This window comes from Dryobates pubescens, chromosome Z, assembly GCF_014839835.1.
Source record: "Dryobates pubescens isolate bDryPub1 chromosome Z, bDryPub1.pri, whole genome shotgun sequence".
Taxonomy (NCBI): domain Eukaryota; kingdom Metazoa; phylum Chordata; class Aves; order Piciformes; family Picidae; genus Dryobates; species Dryobates pubescens.
The window spans coordinates 42,916,897-42,939,638 of record NC_071657.1 but is presented as its reverse complement, the minus strand read 5'-3'; the positions used below and the strand labels follow the sequence as shown (position 1 = coordinate 42,939,638).

Genomic DNA, 22,742 nt, shown 5'->3' with positions numbered 1-22,742 from the left:
GCAGTGAAGGGGGAAAGGACCTGGGAGTCCTAGTGGATGGAAGGTTGACCATGAGCCAGCAATGTGCTCTTGTGGCCAAGAAGGCCAATGCCATTCTGGGGTGTATTAGAAGGGCTGTGGTTAGTAGGTCAAGAGAGATTCTCTTCTCCCTCTACTCTGCCCTGGTGAGGCCACATCTGGAATATTGTGTCCAGTTCTGTGCCCCTCAGTTCAAGAAGGACAGGGAACTGTTTGAAAGAGTCCAGCGCAGAGCCACGAAAATTATTATGGGAGTGGAACATCTTTCTTATGCAGAGAAACCTTCCCTTCCCACACCTTCCCCACTGCTCTTGACAAACAGGTATGGGGCACTGGAGATCGAGGGTGAGGTGGTCCTGTTGCCAGAGAACACACCATCTGGGGTTCTTCCTGAGGCTAAAGAGCCTAAGGGTAAACAACCTAAGGTTAAACGGCCTAAGGCAAAGCAGACTAAGGTTAAACAACCCTCCCCTGGCATCAGGACCTGCTCCCTCAAAAAAAAGAGGAGGGTAATTGTTATTGGCGATTCACTTCTGAGGGGAATGGAGGGCCCCATTTGTCGGCTAGACCCATCTCATAGGGAACTCTGTTGTCTCCCTGGAGCCCAAATTAATGATGTTACCAGAAGGCTGCCCAGGCTGGTACAGCCTTCTGACTATTATCCTTTGCTACTTATGCAGATAGGGAATGATGATGTTGTAATCAGAACTCCCAGGGCTATCAAAAATGATTTCAGGGCCCTGGGAGATCTGGTTGAGGGGTCAGGTGCTCAAATAATTTTTTCCTCAATACCCTTAGTTGCAGGAGGGAATACCACAAGGAACAGGACAGCAGCCATAATCAACAAGTGGCTTAGAGGCTGGTGCAGACAAAAGAATTTTGGGTTTTTTGATCTTGGTAAACTTTCTACTGCACCAGGCCACCTGGCAACAGATGGAATACATCTGTCCCAAAGAAGGGGAAAGGTCACAGTATATGAGAATGGCCTGTCCCCTAAAGGGAAAAAGATTCTGGGGAGGGAACTGGCAGCTCTCATCGACAGGGCTTTAAACTAGTTTCGAAGGGGGAAGTCCCCTCAGGCAAGAGTCTGGGGGCAGTAAGCTAGGGTCAGAGGCCAAACCAGCAGCCCAGCTGAGGTGCATGTACACTAATGCACGAAGCATGGGAAACAAACAAGAGGAGCTGGAAGCCTTGTTACAGCAGGAAAGTTATGACGTAGTTGCCATCACAGAGACGTGGTGGGATAGCTCACATGACTGGAGTGCTGCAATTGATGGCTACAGGCTCTTCAGGAGAGATAGACAAGGAAGAAGGGGTGGAGGGGTGGCCCTGCACGTCAGGGAGGCACTAGATGCCATTGAACTAGAGATTAGGGACGATCAGGTTGAATGCTTGTGGGCAAGAATTAGAGGGAAGACCGGTAGGGCAGACATCCTGGTTGGAGTATGTTATAGACCACCCAACCAGGAGGATGATGTTGATGAAGCATTCTATAGACAGCTTAAGGCTGTCTCAAGATCTCCTGACCTTGTCCTTATGGGCGACTTCAACCTGCCTGACATCTGCTGGGATCTCAACACAGCAGAGAGGAGACAGTCTAGGAGGTTCTTAGAGTGCATGGAGGACAGCTTCTTATCCCAGGTGCTGCGTCAGCCTACCAGAGGCGAGGCTATGCTTGACCTCCTCTTCACCAACAGGGAAGGGCTGGTGGGTGATGTGGTGGTCGGAGGCTGTTTAGGGGCCAGCGACCATGAGATAATTGAATTTTCGGTATTTGGTCAAACTAAGAGGGGCAGCAAGAAGACCTCCACTCTGGACTTCCGGAGGGCGGACTTCAGGTTGCTCAAGGAAATAATTCAGAGGGTTCCTTGGGAGAAAGCCCTTAAAAATAAAGGGGTCCAGGAGGGCTGGACCTACTTCAAGAAAGAACTGATGAAGGCTCAGGAACAGGCTGTGCCAATGCGCCGGAAGAGGAGCCGCCGGGGCAGACGGCCAGCCTGGTTGTGTAATGAACTTTTAACAGAACTAAGGGAAAAAAAGAGGGTATATCATCTTTGGAAGAAAGGGGAGGCAACCCATGGGATGTTTAAAGAGGTTGCTAGGGCATGTAGAAGGAAAATTAGAGAGGCAAAAGCACATTTGGAACTCAAACTGGCCTCTGATGTGAAGGACAACAAAAAGTCCTTCTATAAATATATTAATAGCAAGAGGAAGGGCAGGGACAACCTCCACTCCTTGGTTGACATGGAGGGAAATGTTGTATCACAGGATGAGGAAAAGGCAGAGGTACTTAACACCTTCTTTACTTCAATTTTTACTAGCGGGAAAGAACATCTACCAGACAGCTGGCCTGCAGAGCTGGCAGAAGGAGCCAGGGAGCTGCATAGTTTCCCTGTGTTCCAAGAGCAAGTGATAGGAGCTCTCCTCAGCAGCTTAGACATCCAGAAGTCCATGGGACCAGATGGGATCCATCCTAGGGTGCTGAGAGAGCTGGCAGATGAGCTGGCCAAGCCACTCTCCATGATTTTTCATCAGTCCTGGCTCACTGGAGAGATCCCAGATGACTGGAAACTGGCCAACGTGGTACCCATCCACAAGAAGGGCCGGTTGGATGAGCCAGGGAATTACAGGCCTGTCAGCCTGACCTCAGTGCCAGGCAAGATTATGGAGCAGGTCATCCTGAGTGCAATCACACAACACTTAGAGGATGGCCAAGGGATCAGGCCCAGCCAGCATGGGTTTAGGAAGGGCAGGTCCTGCCTGACCAACCTGATCTCCTTCTATGATCAGGTGACCCGCCTGGTGGATGTGGGCAGGCCTGTGGATGTAGTCTACCTGGACCTCAGCAAGGCCTTTGACACCGTTCCCCATAGCAAACTCCTGGCCAAGATGTTAGCCCATGGCTTGGACGGGAGCACACTGCAATGGGTTAGGAACTGGCTGGAGGGCCGAGCCCAGAGAGTGGTGGTGAATGGTGCCACATCCAGCTGGCAGCCAGTCACTAGTGATGTGCCCCAGGGATCAGTGATGGGCCCCATGCTCTTTAACATCTTTATTGATGATCTGGACGAGGGCATTGAGTCCATCATCAGTAAATTTGCTGACGACACCAAGCTGGGGGCAGGAGTTGATCTACTGGAGGGTAGAGAGGCTCTGCAGAGGGACCTCGACAGGCTGGACAGATGGGCAGAGTCCAACGGCATGAGATTGAACACATCCAAGTGCCGGGTTCTGCACATTGGCCACAACAACCCCATGCAGAGTTACAAGCTGGGGTTGGAATGGTTAGAGAGCAGTCAGGCTGAGAGGGACCTGGGGGTGCTGGTTGATGGTAGACTGAACATGAGCCTGCAGTGTGCCCAGGCAGCTAAGAGGGCCAATGGCATCCTGGCCTGCATCAGGAACAGTGTGGCCAGCAGGAGCAGGGAGGTCATTCTGCCCCTGTACACTGCACTGGTTAGGCCACACCTCGAGTACTGTGTCCAGTTCTGGGCCCCTCAGTTTAGGAAGGATGTTGACTTGCTGGAACGAGTCCAGAGAAGAGCAACAAAGTTGGTGAGGGGTTTGGAACACAAGCCCTACGAGGAGAGGCTGAGGGAGCTGGGGTTGCTTAGCCTGGAGAAGAGGAGACTCAGGGGTGACCTTATTACTCTCTACAACTACCTGAAGGGAGGTTGTAGAAAGACGGATGTTGGTCTCTTCTTCCAGGCAGCCAGTACCAGAACAAGAGGACACAGTCTCAGGCTGTGCCAGGGGAGGTTCAGGCTAGATGTTAGGAAAAAGTTCTATACAGAAAGAGTGATTGCCCATTGGAATGGGCTGCCTGGGGAGGTGGTGGAGTAGCCATCACTGGAGGTTTTCAGGAGGAGACTTGATGGGGTGCTTGGTGCCGTGGGCTAGTTGTTTGGGTGGTGTTTGATTGGTTGATGGGTTGGACGCAGTGATCTTGAAGGTCTCTTCCAACCTGATTTATTCTATGTATTCTATGTATTCTATGAAACTGAGGGAGATGGGTCCGTTTAGCTTGCAGAAGAGGAGACTGAGGGGTGACCTCATTGATGTTTATAAATATGTAAAGGGTGAGTGCCAAGAGGTTGGAGTCAGGCTCTTCTCAGTGATGCCCAATGACAGGACAAGGGGCAATGGGTGGAAGTTGAGGCATAGGAAGTTCCATGGAAACAAGAAGACAATTTTTTTCACTGTGAGGGTGATGGAACACTGAAGCAGGCTGCCCAGGGAAGGTTGTGGAGTCTCCCTCTCTGGACATATTCAAAACCCACCTGGATGCATTTCAGTGTGATCTGGTGTAGGTGATCCTGCACTGGCAGGGGGGTTGGACAAGATCATCTTTCGAGGTCCCTTCCAGCCCCTAACATTCCGTGATTCTGTGATCTTTGGAGGCATTTCAGCCCACCTTGACACATTCCAGTGTGTGATTTACTCTAGGAGGGTTGGACTAGATAATCTTCAGAGTTCCCTTCCAAACCCTACCATTCTTTGATTCCCTGATTTAATAATTTGAAAACAAAACATGAAACTCACACAGATTCTTATAACTATGAACTACTTCATTTTTTTTGTTTAAGTAGCTGCAGTAATCTTCTGATCAGAGCTGACTGGCAAGGAACTCATTTTCATGTGTCACAATACATGAGAATATGTATTCACACCTACAGCAGAGTTATACAAATAATAAAACATAAATCCATGAACACTGAGGTCTAGAACAAGCACTAGTATGTTTTTTGTTTAAAAAAAATGTGATCCTGAACTTACTGAATATTCCTACTGGGAATAAGACAAGTTTTCCACAAGTATTTAAATCCATTTTATATTCAGGTTCATGTATAGTCCATCCCTGCATTGGGGATAGATCTGAATGTGCTAGAATCCCTATGAACCTTTGAAAAGTAATTTTTCTTGTTTCAATGACTTTAATATTAATACATTTTATATAAACTTGTTCAAAAATGTTTTATCCCCTTGCTGTGTACCTATTGTAGTCTAGAAAAAGGATATTTTAATATTCAATAGACAGAGCAATTAATAAAAATATTAATAATTTTATTAATCACAAAAATATCACAAAAAATATTAAATAAAACCTATTTACAGGTTCGAGGTGTTCGGTCGTGGAACAGATACCTCAGCAGCAGGAAGAAGTAACAGTTCAAACAATATGCACAAAAATCCAGAAACAACAAACAGCACTTTAAACTGTAAAGAAAAGGAACCTTGGCAATGAAGCCGGCGATTGCCCACAGCGGGGCGGGGGGGGAGGGGCGGTGGACTCCAGAATTCCCTGGGGCAACAGACCTGCAATAGATGCTTACAAAAATCAGATACTGTAATTACTCACTGATCCTGATACTTCATGGCACACGTTAAGATCTAGACAAACCAAAATGGCGTCAACCACATGGAAGCTGCAGGAGCACCATTTCACTTTCTGTTGGTGTCTGCAGCTTATTGCTGAGGCAGGGTTTGTTCCCGAAGGATTTGTAGCTGAAAGCTTTGTAGAGAGGAGGTTCTTCAACTGTAATCCTTTTGCAGCAGCACTCGCTCCTTGCTCCAGTCAAACAAAACTGTCCCGGGGACTCAGCTCCTCTGGGGTTTCACCTCTTGGCCCGGCAAGATGCGTGTCTGATCCTGGGCTTTACAACGCTGAGAATAGCAAGGGGTCTTTGCTGTCTTGTCTGGGTAAATGGAAACACAGTTCAGCTTCCAAGCGAAGCTTGTGGTTCCTTCCAGAGCATGGACAATTGCAAGACAATGCTCTGGCTCCTTGGGCTGGTACTTACAGATTTCCCGAGACAATACCAGCCAACACAGATCTAGGGATAAAACCCTGATATTGCAACCTATAGAAAGCCTTCTTTCCAACTGTGGCCAAAAGCACATCCACCTGGCTCATTCTGGTGCTGAAACATGTTCAAGCAAGCCTAAAGAACCAGATCTACTAGCTTCTGCCTCATTGTCTGGCTCAGAGCAATTTTGAGGTTCTTTTGTCCATTCACGACAGTACCCATACAATTTCCATCTATCTTGTCTGTGGTCTGATGACATCCTGAAAAAGAATACAAAAGAGTTAATCTAACTTATTTTAATATATAAAGGGGACTCATAAGAAATATGGAGAGAGAATTTTACAAGGGCACATAGTGATAGGACAAGGGGCAATGGTCATAAAGTGAAAGAAGATAGCATTAAATTAGGCATAAGGAGGACGCTCCTTATGATAAGCGTGGTGAGACACTCAAACAGATTGCCCAGAGAAGCCATGGATGCCCTGTTCCTGTAAGCTGGAGGGTCAAGTTGGACAGAGCTTTGCCTGTGAGAAATATAAGTGACAGAATCCCTAGAGGCAGAATAAGCAGGTAATTTTTTTTTCCTGAGACAGGAAAGCTGTTATTCTCCCTAATTATGAGCCTTCTTTCTATAGTGACTAGAATGAAATAGACTAGAATTAACCAGGTTGGAAAAGACTTTTGAGATCATCAAGTCCAACCTATCTTCCAACATCATCTAATCAACTAAACCATGGCACCAAATACCCCATCCAGTCTCTTCCTAAACACCTCCAGTGATGGTGACTCCACCACCTCCCTGGGCAGCCCATTCCAATGGCCAATCACTCTTTCTATGAATAATTTCTTCCTAACATCTAGCCTAAACCTCCTCTGGCGCAGCCTGAGACTGTATCCTTGTGATCTGGTGCTGGTTGCCTGGGAGAAGAGACCAACCCCCACCTGGCTACAACCTCCCTTCAGGTAGTTGTAGATGGCAATAAGGTCTCCCCTGAGCCTCCTCTTCTCCAGGCTAAGCAACCCCAGCTCCCTCAGCCTCTCCTCACAGGGCTTGTGCTCCAAACCCCTCACCAGCTTTGTTGCCCTTCTCTGGACACCTTCCAGCAAGTCAACATCTTTCCTAAGCTGCAGGGCCCAGAACTGGACACAGTACTCAAGGTGTGGCCTAACCAGTGCTGAGGACAGGGGCACAATGACTTCCCTGCTCCTGCTGGCCACACTATTCCTGATACAGGCCAGGATGCCATTGGCATTCTTGGCTGCCTGGGCACACTGCTGGCTCATATTCAGCCTACTATCAACCAATACCCCCAGGTCCTTTTCTGCCTGGCCACTCTCCAGCCACTCTGACCCCAGCCTGTAGCACTGCATGGGGTTGTTGTGGCCAATGTGCAGAACCTGGCACTTGGATATGTTAAATCTCATGCCCTTGGACTCTGCCCATCTGTCCAGCCTGTCAAGGTCCCTCTGCAGAGCTCTCCTACCCTCTAACAGATCAGCACCTGCCCCCTGCTTGATGTCATCTGCAAACTTACTGATGATGGACTCAATCCCCTCATCCAGATCATCAATAATGATATTGAGTAGGATTGGGCCCAGCACTGATCCCTGGGGGACACACCACTAGTGACTGGCTGCCAGCTGGATGTGGCACCATTCACCACCACTCTCTGGCCTCAGCCTCTAGCCAGTTCCTAACCCAGCACAGAGTGCTACTGTCCAAGCCATGGGCTGACATCTTGGCCAGGAGTTTGCTGTGGCGGACAGTGTCAAAGGCCTTGCTGAAGTCCAGGTAGACTACATCCACAGACCTCCCCACATCCAGAAATTCCCACTAGCTAGCTTAAAAAATTTCAGGCATGGTCTGGAGTGGCACCACTAGCTAGCAACAGATGGAGTACATCCATCTCAGAGGGGGAGAAAGATCTTAGTGCATGAGAATGGCCTATCTCCCAAAGGGAGAGAGGTTCTAGGAAGGGAGTTGGCAGGTCTCATTGACAGGGCTTTAAACTAGATTTGAAGGCAGAAGGGGCTGAAACCAGTCCCCCCAAGACAGGAGTCTCGGGATGTTAAGCTGGAGTCAGGGATGAAAACAGCAGCCCAGCTAAAGTGCATGTACACTAATGCATGCAGCATTAGGAGCTGGAAGCTGTGTTACATCCGGAAAGTTATGATGTAGTTGCCATCACAGAAATGTGGTGGGATGACTCACGTGACTGGAGCACAGTAATTGATGGCTACAGGCTCTTCAAGAGAGACAGGCAAGGAAGAAGGGGTGGAGTGGTGGCCCTGTACATCAGGGAGGCTCTAGGTGCCATGGAACTAGAGATCAAGGATGATCAGGTTGAGGGCCTGTGGGTAAAAATCAGAGGGAAGACCAACAAGGCTGACATCCTGGTTGGAGTCTGTTACAGACCACACAACCAGGATGAAGAAGTTGATGAATTATTCTACAGGCAGCTAGAGGCTGTCTCAGGATCACCAGACCTTGTTCTTATGGGCAATTTTAACCTGCCTAATATCGGCTGGGAACTTAACACATGTGGTAGGTTGAGAGAAGGCTTAGCTCTCCCTCCTCCACAGAGTAAGAAACCACAACTAGCCCAGATGAAAGAGCAAGCTATATATTTACAAGCATATATGGAAAGCAGGTTATATATAACACAATATATACAGGTATTTACAATATATACACAGAAATACACAGCAAAGAGAAATAACACAACAAAAATCCCTCCCTGAGGGAGGGATCCCCTCCTTGGAACCCCCTCTCTCCCCCCCTACCTCCCTTTTTTCCCAAAAAGGGGTTAGAGAGAGAGAAAGGCAAGTTACTAAGGAAAAGAGTTGTTAGTAAGCTTCAAAAGCCCATGCAGGATTAGTTTTTGCTTATCTGAAGGCCAACTCCAGCAGTTCGCAGAGAAGCAGGCAGGGAGAACAGGCTGAAAACTCCCCCCAACTCCCAAACTGAACTGAACTGAGGAAAAAAAAAATTCCAACTGCTTTACAATCTAAAGCTGCATTTTTTGTCTATCAACCAATGAAATTCATTTAGAATATCAGAATGTTTTGGTTCTAGTACCGAAAACATTTAGCCAGTGTCTCAGCACTGCTTGTTCTTAAAGGCACAGTGTCAAACGGTCACAGTCCACCCCTTTCTAAACAATTTCATTGGCTGTTCGTACTGTCCATCCAATCCAGAACAATATTTACAGTTTGTAAGTCAAGTTCATAGTCCATTCCAGCTATACTCAGATGTAGATGATTCAGAAGTCCAAGAAAATCAAAAATCAAGAATATGGAAAACAGTTTGTCTCTCCGCAGACGAAGCGAAGAAAAGGGAAACAGGGACTCAGGGACTCTTAGTTGACTCAGGGCTCTCAGGGTTCGTGCACTGTAGATTCCTCAGGGATTCTTCCTTTGGACGCGATGTAGCTGTACAACAGTCTGAAATTAAACTCTTTCAGCTAAAGTTAAATCTCTTTGTGGAATACACTGAATTTCACCATTCTCTTGCATTACCCAATAAGTGTGACCTGGACCTTCTGCTGAAACCACCCCTCGGACAGGTTTAGCCTCTCCTGAGGGTGAAAATACCCAAACAGTTTTACCTAACAGGTTCTTTTCTCTAACAACAGGAACTCTATCACCTTCTACTTTCTGTAGTGGATCTGAATGTGCCGGTCCAGCTCGGTTCACTGAACCTCTACTATTCACCAGCCAGGTTGCTTGTGCTAAATGTTTCTCCCAGTTTTTCAAAGATCCACCTCCCATGGCTTTGAGAGTGGTCTTCAACAAACCGTTGTAGCGTTCAATCTTCCCTGCAGCCGGTGCATAGTAAGGAATATGGAAAATCCACTCAATACCATGCTCTTTTGCCCAGCTCTTTACAAGGTTGTTCTTTAAATGAGTTCCATTGTCTGACTCAATCCTCTCTGGAGTTCCGTGTCTCCACAGCATCTGTCTCTCCAGACCGAGAATGGTGTTGCGTGCAGTTGCATGTGGAACTGCATAAGTTTCCAGCCATCCAGTATTTGCCTCTACCATAGTAAGCACATATTGCTTACCAGAATGAGAACGTGGTAGAGTGATGTAGTCAATCTGCCAAGCTTCACCGTACCTGTACTTGGACCATCTGTCACCATACCACAAGGGCTTAATTCTCTTTGCCTTCTTAATAGCAGCACAAATGTCACAGTCATGGATGACTTGTGTGATAGCATCCATGGAAATGTCTATGGATCTGTCACGAGCCCATTGGTATGTTGCATCTCTGCCTTGATGTCCTGATGAATCGTGAGCCCACCGAGCTAAGAATATCTCACCTCGGTGTTTCCAGTCGAGATCGAGTTCAGAGTCCTTGTCTACTTGAGAAACTCTTGCAGCTAAATCTGCCTGGTGGTTGTGCTGCTGTTCCTCAGTAGCTTTGCTCTTAGGAATGTGAGCATCAAAGTGTCTCACTTTCACTGGAATTCTCTCGACTCGATCAGCAATGTCTTGCCACAGTTCAGCTGCCCAGATGGGTTTCCCTTTCCTCTGCCATCCATTCTTCTTCCAGTTCTTTAGCCAACCCCATAGAGCATTGGCTACCATCCATGAGTCGGTGTAGAGATAAAGCTTTGGCCATCTCTCACATTCAGCTATGTCAAGAGCTAGCTGGACAGCTTTTACCTCTGCAAACTGACTGGATTCTCCCTCTCCATCCTTCGCCTCTGCAACTCGGCGTGTTGGACTCCACACTGCAGACTTCCACCTTCGCTTGTTCCCGACGAGACTACAGGAACTGTCTGTGAACAAAGCATATTTCTTTTCATCATCAGAAAGGTCATTGTAAGGAGGAGCTTCCTCAGCACGAGTTACTCTCTCCTCTGGAGGTTTAGTACAGTTGGCATCTTCAGGCCAACTTGAGATTACCTCCACCAGACCAGGTCTTTCAAGATTTCCCATTTGAGCTCTCTGTGTTATCAGAGCCATCCACTTGGACTAGGTGGAGTCTGTGGCATGATGTGGTGTGGAACCTTTGCCTTTGAACATCCAATTCAAAACTGGCAATCTGGGAGCTAAGAGAAGTTGTGATTCAGTTCCAATCACTTCAGAAGCTGCTTTCACTCCTTCATAGGCAGCTAGAATCTCTTTCTCTGTTGGAATGTAATTAGCCTCTGAACCTCTGTAACCTCGACTCCAGAAACCAAGAGGTCGTCCACGTGTCTCACCTGGAGCTTTTTGCCACAAGCACCAGGTTGGACCATTGTCACCTGCAGCCGTATACAAAATGTTCTTAATGTCTGGACCATCTCAGACAGGTCCCAGACCCACTGCTTGAACCACTTCTTGCTTTATCTGGTCAAAGGCTGCTTGTTGTTCAGGTCCCCAGTGGAAACTGTTTCTCTTCCGAGTCACATCATACAGAGGTTTCACAATCTGACTGTATCCAGGAATGTGTAGTCTCCAGAATCCCACTATCCCCAAGAAACTTAGAGTTTCGTGCTTGTTCATGGGATTTGTCATGGTAGAGACTCTATTTACCACATCCACTGGAATGTGTCGGCGTCCATCCTGCCACTGCACTCCCAGAAACTGGATCTCTGTGGTAGGACCTTTCACTTTGTCTCTCTTGATGGCAAAACCTGCATTCAGAAGAATGTCCATGATTTTGTTACCTTTCTCGAAGACTTCCTCAGCAGTTTTACCCCAGACGATGATATCATTGATGAACTGGATGTGTTCTGGAGCACCACCTTCCTCCAGAGCATTGTGGATTACTGCATGACAGATGCTTGAGCTGTGGATCCAGCCCATCGGCAGTCTGTTGAAAGTGTACTGGATTCCTCTCCAGGTGAAAGCAAACTGAGGCCTGCATTCCTCTGCTATGTGTTGTAGTTTGAGCTGGGTGCCCCCCTGGTGCATTCACTTCCTGTGTCCAGAAGTCCAGCCCAGAGGGATGGACACAGGAAATTGTGTATTTCCTACCATAATTCTTTGCACCACTATAAGATCCAGTGCGGAGTCTGGCACTTCCTCTTTCCTTCCCTCTCCGAGACTTGGTAACTGGGGGAGAGATCTCCCGGCCATGGGCCTGATTGGGCCCAAGGCCACAGGGGGATGGGCAGTCTCAGGCCTGGCCAGCTGAGACTAGCCCAGCAGAGGGAGGGGGAAGAAGGAGCCCTGGGGGTTTTGGATGCACCCTCAGGTGGGGATGGGATCTTTCTTTGTCACTGCGCTTTGGGTGTTCTGTAACATTCACTGCTTTCTATTTAAACTTTCATCACTTTTGCAATCCGTTTGTCTGAGTCGTTATTTCTGCCTGTGGTGGGGAGGGGATCTGCCCCAACCCATTACACTATGGGAATAGAGAAGAATGCATTAGCAATGTCTATGGTAGCATACCATTTGGCCTCTTTGGATTCCAGCTCATACTGGAGTTCCATCGTGTCTGGTACTGCTGCACTCATAGGCGGTGTTACTTCATTCAGGGCTCGGTAGTCCACTGTCAGACGCCAGTCTCCATTCGGCTTTCGCACAGGCCACACTGGACTGTTGAAAGGTGAATGAGTTTTGCTGATGACTTTCTGACTCTCCAACTGACGAATCAGATTCTGAATGGGCAACAAAGAGTCACGGTTGGTTCTGTATTGTCTGCGATGCACAGTCCGAGAAGCAACCGGCAACTTAATGTCCTGAATCTTGTGTTGTCCCACAACTGCAGATTCATCAGAAAGTTCAGGTCTAGCAGACAGTTTCAGCTTTTGTCCATCAATTTCTACAGAAGTTACTCCAAAAGCCCATTTGTAACCTTTAGGGTCCTTGAAACGCCCTTCTCTCAGAAAATCAATTCCCAAAATACAAGGTGCATCAGGTCCGGTCACAACTGTATGCTTCTTCCATTGTTTACCAGTTAGACTTATATTAACCTCCACCTTACTTAACTCTTGAGATCCACCAGTGACTCGCAGAATAGTTATAGACTCTGATCCCTGATAATTTGATGGCAATATGATGCACTGAGCTCCTGTGTCAACCAAGGCCCTGTACTTCTGAAATTGTGAAGTGCCAGGCCGCTGGATGTACACATCCCAATAGATTCTATTATCTCTATTACCCCTCTCCTCCCCCTGGCGGGAGGCAGGACACCCCTAGTTATGGGGAACATGTCCACAGGTGCACCGAGCACACTGTGCAGTGTTAGAACTGGAGCCACTGTTGGAGCTATTAGAGTTGTCCTGGGGAACTGTGGAAGTAACAGCTACCCTTCTGGTATTGCTACCTCGGGTTCTGCCACTTTGCAGTTCTCTCAGCCTCCTGAAAAGATTAGAAGTTGGTTGACCATCCCACCTGTTCATGTTCTCACCAAACTGATCACGCAGGGTAATCCAATTAGTCCTACGTGACTGCCTTGGTGGTCTGTTTTGGTTTGATCTGTTTTGGAATGACCTCCTTGGAGGACGTCTGTTCCTCACAGATGAAACCTGCACCCACCTGGAGGAAGAATTGGAATTATCTCTTGGTGCCAATTGGGATATGGTGTTTTTAAATTCATCCTTCAGCTCTTTCATGCAATTCTCCAGTTTTCCAGACAGAGTTTCAATGGCTGAAACCAAAGAAACACGTGTCATGCTATCATCCAATTGTCTCAATTGATCAGTGAATTGGCCAACCGTAGGAGGAGCTCCACCATAATTTCTTGCTACAATTCTGCTTGCCAGAATGTTTGCATAATTAGAAGGAGCAAGCTTGATGAGCTTTTTAGCAAGACCATTTCCTACAGGAACATCATCAGAATTCAGAGATTCATGTTCACTGTAGAGTATCTCTCTAACAGCAAATTCTCTCAGACGCTTAATTCCCTCATCTATGGTAGTCCAGGGCTTAGGATTCCATGGAAGATCGTCTCGGGAAGGGTATCTCATGAGACCCGCCATTAGAAGGCGTATCCACAGATTAACCTTGCCGAGAGCCTTGCCTAGATGTCTATCTATTCCATTATCCTTCGAGAGAGTTCCTAGCTGAGCTGCTGACTTGCCTCCAACCATTAGAGCTGGAGCACCTGTATTGAGGTCACAACACAGCAGAGAGGAGGCAGACCAGAAGGTTCTTAGAGTACATGGAGGACAGCTTCTTATCCCAGGTGCTGCCGCTGCGTAAGCCTACTACGGGTAAGGCTTTGCTTGACCCTGCATCAGAAAGCATCAGTTGAAATGAAATGGTATTTTTAGGAATTCCACAATAATATTTAATTTATTAAAAAGTATGAGTTAAATACACTATATTCCCAAATACACTAGATTTCAGATGTAAACCGGGTGTTTTTCCCTCTCTGTAGCCTGCTTTTGAATAGCAAGATGAGCAGAATACTAAGTAATTGGCATGTTAACTGGGTTCAGCTGCTATCTTTTTCTTTTGGATGGAATCTAACTAGGTTATACAAAATTGTGTCTGTTAGACTCTAAATCAGTGTAGCACATCCACATCGTGTGTAGAATTCTGCACTCCACTGTGCAGACTATAAAGTCGAAAACGTATTTTAATTTTGGCTGCTGGCTGCAAATCAGAGTCTTCTCTGAAACATGGCATGTCTTTCAGTTGCTATGCACTAGATATCTGATCTCTGTCCATCAAAACCCTTTTGATTCATGGCAGCAACAAGCTCAGCACATGCATATTGGTATTATCATGATGCCTTTTCAGTGTCTTAAATATTTGTTTATTGAAGACCCATAGGAATTAGTTTTCTACCTATAAGAATGTATGTGTGCTAAGCACTGGTGTTAGCTTTTATGTTTATTTGAAAGTTTATTTCCTATGTGGAAGCGGGGGGGGATATATCTGGAGGTGAGGGAGGACAAAATGTAGCACTCTACTAGACTTCTGACATGTGGTGCCAATCTGTTGAGTCCAAGACATCCTTAAGAGTGTTGGACAGTTGTGTATTTGCCTAACAGGTCCTTTTGTATTGGGTTACACAGAATCGTAGTGTGTGCCTCCCCTCCTCTTTGCCCTTCCTAATTGATTTTCCATTGAAAATTAAAAAAAAAAAAAAGTATTTTTTATATTAATCAAGGTGCAGTACCCCTTTGCAATGTCAATGTATGTGTTTCCTCTAAAAGAAACAAGATGCTTGACTCTGCCTTATTTCAAGACCTAATTATAGGCTTTCCTCATAAAAATGTGACATTTCATTCACCTGGGGCAGTCTTTGGTGCATATTGTAACTGTAGTGCTGGGCTTCAGTGGAATGAGGCTGCCAGCACAACACAGAGGGCTGTGCCTGTACTGCCTTGCAGGAGGTGCTGTCTGCAGCTATGTGATGTACCAAGAATGGGACAGAAGGAACTGAAACATATCTTGAAGTAAAGATGTCTCTGGAGGTAAATCAGTTTGAACCCTCAGCATTGCATTTCTCTCACTGAATTTGTGGGAGGAAGGGAAGGCAGATATGCAGTTTCCTACTCATCTGAGGTTGCAGCATTATGAATATCAAATATGCAGAACTAATGTAGGTGTGCTTTTTTTTTAAAGTTGACCATAACTTTGCTATCAGGGACTACATACTGCCTTGGTCTGAAAAGTCTTGGACAGAATTTTAAGAATGAAAGGTGGCTACATTTTGCTACAAGAAAAGAAGTTGAGTAAGTTCCCAGTACTTTTTACATCTTAATGACAAACAAGATACATACATCAGGCAAAGTATATGAGAAGGTGGCATAAATGCAACTTTCCTCATGTGGTGCACTGGAATAATTATCTGACTGATCATCACTGCTGGCCTTAACTTAAAGCTCAGGTTCTCCAGACTCTGAAGCACTTAGTTTCTCATTTACTTAAAAGTTGAAAATGTGTTCAATAGTGTTGAGACCACAAACACTCAAGTATAATGCCTGCCGCAAATATCCTAGTTGTTAATAGCTCTCCTACACATAAAGCCGAAGTACTTTTGAGAGTATAATCAAGCATATCTTCTCATTTCATTGTCTTGCATAAAAGCACGATCTGGAAAGAAAACAACTGTAAAGTGCAACTACTTATAGGGTCATTCAATAGTTTCTAACCCTCAGAGATTCTTAAATGCTGACTTTAAAATGCGAGAAGTGAAACACTATGTCACTTCTTAGATAAATATTTCCTTACAGAATGAGAAATTGCTTGCAATATTCAAATACAGTCTCCAAGCTGAGTTTACAGCATTTTAACTATTCCATCAGTTCTGCTCCTGCAAGCATGAGACCCTTAAGGAATTCAATTCAGTGCCATAAAAATGCACTTCTAATGTTCACAAGGAAACATAAACCATTTTCTGTGCTTTAAATCTGCATCTTCATGTGAGAATCATTAAAAATTGTCTTGGTATTGATCTGTCTGCATCCACTATGGCATAGATTTTAGGCTTCATAACTGAAGCCTAATAGGGGAAGTATAGATATTTTTCTCTTTGAGCAAAAGAGATCATAATGTAGGTATGATGTGGATCTTGTGTATTCCCTGTGGTATCTCCAGCACCATGGAGGAGCATGAATACTTTCACATCTGAATTATTTTGAAGATTGTTTTCACACTGCATATTTTGATATCATTACTTTTCTCTTGTAACAAAGTACTTTGCAATCAAAAGTTGGAAAGAAGAACATAATTTGTTGAAACACAATCATCCCTCCCTTGGTGAGTGGGACAATCATTTTATAAACATAGGGAAAAGTTATGTAGAAGAACAACCATCAGTGAAGAGCTTCTAGTAAAGCTGTTTCCTCATAAAAACACCCAGGAATCATCCCTGTTTGACTAGAACGGAGATTTCTATCTCTTATAATAACAATGCTATGAAAAATACATGGAATATGAGAAATGCAGTCAGTTCCACAGAGTTCCACAACTGTGTCTTATTTGTGATTCCAATGGAATAAAATATCAGCAGAGTGTCTGAAAGAAAGAAAGAAGGAAAGAGAGAAAGAGAGAAAGAGAGAAAGAGAGAAAGAGAGAAAGAAAAAAGAAAGAAAGAAAGAAAGAGAGAGAGAGAAAGAAAGAGAGAAAGAAAGAGAGAAAGAAAGAAAGAAAGAAAGAAAGAAAGAAAGAAAGAAAGAAAGAAAGAAAGAAAGAAAGAAAGAAAGAAAGAAAGAAAGAAAGAAAGAAAGAAAGAAAGAAAAAAAGAAAGAAAAAGAAAGAAGGAAAGAAAAAGAAAGAAGGAAAGAGAAAGAAAGAAAGAAAGAAAAGAAAGAAAAGAAAGAAAGAAAGAAAGAAAGAAAGAAAGAAAGAAAGAAAGAAAAAAAGAAAGAAAAAGAAAGAAGGAAAGAAAAAGAAAGAAGGAAAGAGAAAAAAAGAAAGAAAAGAAAGAAAAGAAAGAAAAGAAAGAAAGAAAGAAAGAAAGAAAGAAAGAAAGAAAGAAAGAAAAAGAGAAAGAAGAAAAGATCACACAATAAAAGTTAGAAACAGATTATGTGCAGTTCATTGAACAAAGTGTTTTATTCAGAGAATTTCAAAACATTTTGATAATAATAAGCCTTTTAAAATCCATAGTTCATGTACCAGTATAGGTTTGGGACTGACCTGTTGGAGAACACCCTTCAGGGAAGGCACCTGGTGGTGCCTGGTGTCCTGATGGACAGAATTATTACCTCGAGCCAGCAATGTGACCTTGTGGGCGAGATTAAAAGGGGTGTGGTTCGTAGGTCGAGAGAGGTTCTCCTCCCCGTCTACTCTGCCCTGCTGAGGCTGCATCTGGAATATTGTGTCCAGTTCTGGGTCCTTCAGTTCAAGAAGGACAGGGACCTGCTTGAAAGAGTCCAGCACAGAGCCACAAAGGTAATTAAGGGAGCAGAACATCTGCCTCTGAGGAGAGACTGAGGGAGCTGGATCTCTTTAACTTGCAGGAGACTAAGGGATGACCTCATTAATATTTATAAATATATGAAGGGCGAGTGTCAAGAGGATGGAGCCAGGCTCTTCTCAGTGACGTCCAATGACAGGACAAGGGGCGATGGGTGCCAGCTAGAGCATAGGTTTCATGTAAACATAAAGAAAATGTTTTTTGCTATGAGGGTGACAGAGCACTGGTACAGGATGCCCAGAGAGGTTGTGGAGTCTCTATGGCTGGAGACATTCAAAACCCGCCTGGATGCATTCCTGTATGACCTACACTAGGTGACCCTGATCTGGCAGAGGGGTGAGACTAGATGATCTTTCAATATCCCTCCCAATCCCTAACATTCTGTGATTCTGTGATAAGACTAAAGGACAAGATGCCATCCAGAAGGACCTGAATGGTCTTGAGAGGTAGGCTAGGAAGAATCTCATGAAGTTTTAGACACTGGAATAGACTGCCCAGGGAGATAGTGGAGTCAATATCCCTGGAGGTGTTTAAGGAAAGATTGGATGTGGCAATTAGTGACGTGATCTAGTCAATGTGGTGGTGTTAGGCCATAGGCTGAACCTGATCTCAGAGGTCTGTTCCAGCGTCAATAATTTTGTGATTCTGTGAGGTTCAATGAGGCAAAGTGCAAGGCCATGCACCCAAGTTGAGGCAACACTTGATATCAATACAAGCTGGGCAATGATGAAATTGAGAGCAGCCCTGCAGAAAAGAAAAAAAAAAAGCTGGTTGTGAGCCAAAATGTACACTTGCAGCCCAGAAGGTGAATGACATCCTGGGCTGCTCTGGTATGACCTGACCTGCAGTACTGTGTCCAGCTATGGGGCCCTCAACACAAGAGAGACATGGAACTGCTAGAATGGGTCCATAGGAGGGCAGTACCAGATTGATCAGAGGGCTGAGCACCTCTCCTGTGAAGATAGGGTGAAAGAATTGTGGATGTTCAGCCCAGAGAAAGGAAGGCTTCAGGGAGATCTTATAACTAATTTTTGTTATCTGAAGGGAACCTATAGGATGGCTGGGAAAGACTATTTAGAAGGGCTTGAAGTGATAGGACAAAGGGCAATGGTTATAAACTAGAGCAGGGTAGATTTAGATTGGACATTAGGAGGAAGTTCTTTGCAATGAGAGTGGTAAAATACTAGAACAGGCTACCCAGGGATGTGGTTGAGGCCCCATCCCTGTCCACATTCAAGATCAGACTCAGTGTGGTCCTGGGCAGCCTGATTGTGGCCGTTTGACGCTGTGCCTTTAAGAAAGGGGCACACTGGCTAAATGTTTGTAAAATATTTTGGTATTCTAAACGAATTTCATTGGCCAAGGATTGTGGGAGGTCAGATTGGACCGGGGGGGGAGCTGGGAACTTTCTCTCAGTCTTCCTTCCTTCGCTGTCCCTTTCGGCTGGATCTGCTTCTGGGCTTCTTGCCAAGAGATAAGAACTAACTCCCTCCTTGTAACAGGCCTGTCCACTTCTTCCCTTGTCCTGCTAACCATCCTCGTCTCTTCTTCTACCTCTTTGGGGGAGAAGGGAGGTAGGGGGTGAAGAGGGCACAGGGGGAAGCCCCCTCTGTGGGGGGTCTGGTTTCTGGTTGAGTTCATTTGCTGTATATTCCTGTATATATTGTAAAATACCTGTATTTGTTGTGTTACATAGAATCTGTTTCCTTGTAAAATATAATCTCATTTCTCCGACTGGGTTTAGCTGTGGTCTCTTTCTCAGTAGGGGAGGGAAAGCAGAGCCTTTCCTTTCAAACCACCACACACTTTTTATTGGCGCCCAACGTGGGGCGCAAAAACGACAGGAGAAATAAGGGGTGGCTCCTGTCATAGTTTGGGCTGGGTGCCCTCTGCTACAGGGGTGTTTCCTGTGTCCAGAAGTCCATCCCAGTGGGTGGACTCAGGAAATTAGGTATTTCTACCATAATCCCTTGCACCACTATAAATTTTGCGGTGGGGTCTGGCACTTCCTCTTTCCTTCCCTCTCCGAGACTTGGTAACTGGGGGAGAGATCTCCCGGCCATGGGCCTGGTTGGGCCCAAGGCCACAGGGGGATGGGCAGTCTCAGGCCTGGCCAGCTGAGACTAGCCCAGCAGAGGGAGGGGGAAGAAGGAGCCCTGGGGGTTTTGGATGCACCCTCAGGTGGGGATGGGATCTTTCTTTGTCACTGCTTTCTATTTAAACTTTCATCACTTTTGCAATCCATTTGTCCGAGTCGTTATTTCTGCCTGTGGTGGGGAGGGGATCTGCCTCAACCCATTACACTGATCTACTCAGATATGTCCCTGCTTGGACAAGATGGCCTTTGTGGGTATCTTCCAACCCAAGGCAGTCTGGGAATCTGTGATCTTGTCATTTGTTGCCTTTTTGTGAATTAAGCAGGTCAGACTATGGGAAAGTGCTTGCATAGGGAGTGAGCATTAAATGCAGTATTGTTGCCTTTCCCATAGTCCATGTAAAGGCACATTTAGGGCTGTATTGCTCCTCAATGAAAAGATGAAGTGCAGAGGTGGAGAAGAGTCAAGATCCAAGGAGAGTCTCCACAGTGTGCTCTGAAACCTGATACAAACTCATTTCAACCCAGATATATCAACATATCTTTTAGGTTTCTTTGTGAAGAGGAATCCTTACCTAACAGGGTCAGTTACAGTCAAAGTCAAAATTTAGAGAGTAGGGAACACGTCCTCCATGCACTGGGCCTCCTATATTCTCCTAGGTACCTCTATACCTCTTCACCATTCCCACTCATTGTCTCTTCTAATGACATGTTTGCTAAAGGTATAAAGACTAGGTAGTTAAATCATATTTGAAATTTGGTTGTGTGGTGAATATCCTGCAGGTTCATTTGGGCTTCCTTGCTGCAGAGAAATGTAGGTGACTTTTACTAATATTACAGCCCTAATGGCTAACAATGACTTTTAGGTACTTTGTTGTTTATCGCAATTCTTTGCAGTTGGTGTTGGATTAAATCTTTGTTTATCTTCTGTTGTAAATTGTGATTCATGAAGATTTTCTAATTTTCATTCCCTTAGATGACTAAAGATGACTTATCCTGTAAAATATTCTGACTCGAATAATTTCAAACATTCAGTTACAATATTTAAGTGATAAAACTGCTATGGTATAGAAACTTTCATACAGCAAAGGATACACATTCTACACTAGACCCTCCTATTTTGTCAAACAGTAAGAACACTGTTACTCCCAGGATAGTCCCAAGTAATAGGCTTTTCAGTATCAAGGGACATGGTATGAGTACTAATATTCCATGTAATACTATTTTTTATTTCTGTCCTGAGGCCACTTTCTGCAAGTATGTTAGGACCAAAGAGTAACCATAAAATGTAACCATAGAAAATGGTTACTCTTTTAGACTCGTGGAAGATCAGCATGAACAAAAGCAAAATGGTTTCTCCAAGCTAACTGAAGAATAGATAATTTTTTGTTCTTTTCTTACCTGCTCCTGTGCAGCATCAATAAGGTGGTTGAAGCTGTTGGGATATTTAAGCCAGAATAAAAGACACTGACAACAAAAATGTACCCAGTTTCATAAAATGAATCCTCATTTGAATTCTGCTAACTCAGTGGTAGAAGGGGGTCTTCACATCACCTGGAATTGTTGGTCTCCTTCAAATCCAAGCGTGGTTCCTGGTTTTGTTAGGAAATGTCTCAAAGCTGATAGTTTGACTGACATTCTGTCATGCAGTATGTGGGAACTGAAATAAAAACTTTGGCATTGAGGACCCCAACATGATCAAAATATTTTTCCGAAACAGTGTTTCAGCAATTCCAGCCCTTCAAACATGTCCAAAACAACCTGCGGTAATTTGTCTCTTACTTTTTTGACCTATGACACTTGCCTGAAGTTGCCATGTTCCTTCATGTCTGGTTTTCCACTCCATCTTTTCTTTTTTGAATTTCAGACTTATCAACGAGTCTTTGAGGGACCAGTTGCTAGTTACCATACAGAAGACTTTCACATATACCCGAACCCAGGCACAGCACCTCTTTATTGTCCTCATGGAGTGCATGAAGAAGAAGGAGCTGGTATGTTTGCATTTTCCTTAGAAGCAAATAAAGAACTTATGTATTGCTTTGATCATCTCTTTCAGGTGTCTGTTGAAGGATTTCACAAAGCTGATCTCTGTAGTCCAGACTCTAAAAGGATACTATACTATGCTAATTTTTGTTCACTTTGATCTACTTTTTCCCCCTTTGAAGCGATGAATCCAACAGATCTGTTCCCTTTGTAGATTCCTCTACATATCCTTTGTCAGATCAAAATACAGCTAGTTGAGTACAGATATCATTCAGTCATCCTCGGGTGTACAATTAAAATTCAATTCCATTCAACTCATTCAATTACAGACAACATACTTGTTTATCTGACTGTGGGATCATATTTTAAAGATGCTGTAGAGCTGCACAAGTATCACTAGGGCTACTACTTTACTATGGAGATGTGTGAAGCGGATGTGTGAAGCTCCTATTCTGCAGTGGCAAGGCTGTCCCATACTTACACTTTCTAGAAGAATGCAAGATCCTTCAACAGTTTCTGAGAGTTCCACATGATGCTGCTTTTGAAGAAAAATCACATAGTTAAAAAAAACAAAAAAAGATTCAGTTCCAGTAATTTTTATTTCTTACAAACTGAATAGATGTGCTTCATATTTTTAAACTGATATTTCTTCTAGGCTTTATTTCCATTTTATATCACATTTTCCAGGAATTTCAGGTTTATGACAATGTGCAACCCTTTGGCTATGGTAGCATTCAAAAAGATTGACACAGTTGTTTTGCAGAAGTTTAATTTTCTGTGACTTCATCCTCTGCAATGCCTTTTAATTTTAGTTGAAAATATGGCATAGAGTAATTAATACCATTGCAGAGAAACAGGGAAGAACAGTTAGAAAATCTTTTAAAAAAAGACAGGCTGCCCTTTTGATAGAGCTTTACAAAATGGAAGGTTTTTTCTTTATCTGGTTTAGCTTGCCAAAAGCATAGTATTCTGTTCAGTAGCTAGCATTTTGTGCATCCATAAAAAAGTGGTCGGCCTTCCTTATGCA

General features: G+C 44.7%; 1 protein-coding gene across 2 annotated transcripts in view; it reads left to right on the top strand.

The window, feature by feature from the left end:
* TRPM3 (transient receptor potential cation channel subfamily M member 3) overlaps positions 1-22,742 on the top strand; it is a 348,624-nt gene that overhangs the window by 204,791 nt on the left and 121,091 nt on the right. For both annotated transcript variants that reach the window (XM_054178940.1, XM_054178939.1), the window contains exon 8: positions 21,600-21,723. In XM_054178940.1, the coding sequence (XP_054034915.1) occupies positions 21,600-21,723 (124 nt within the window). The remainder of the gene's footprint in view (positions 1-21,599; positions 21,724-22,742) is intronic.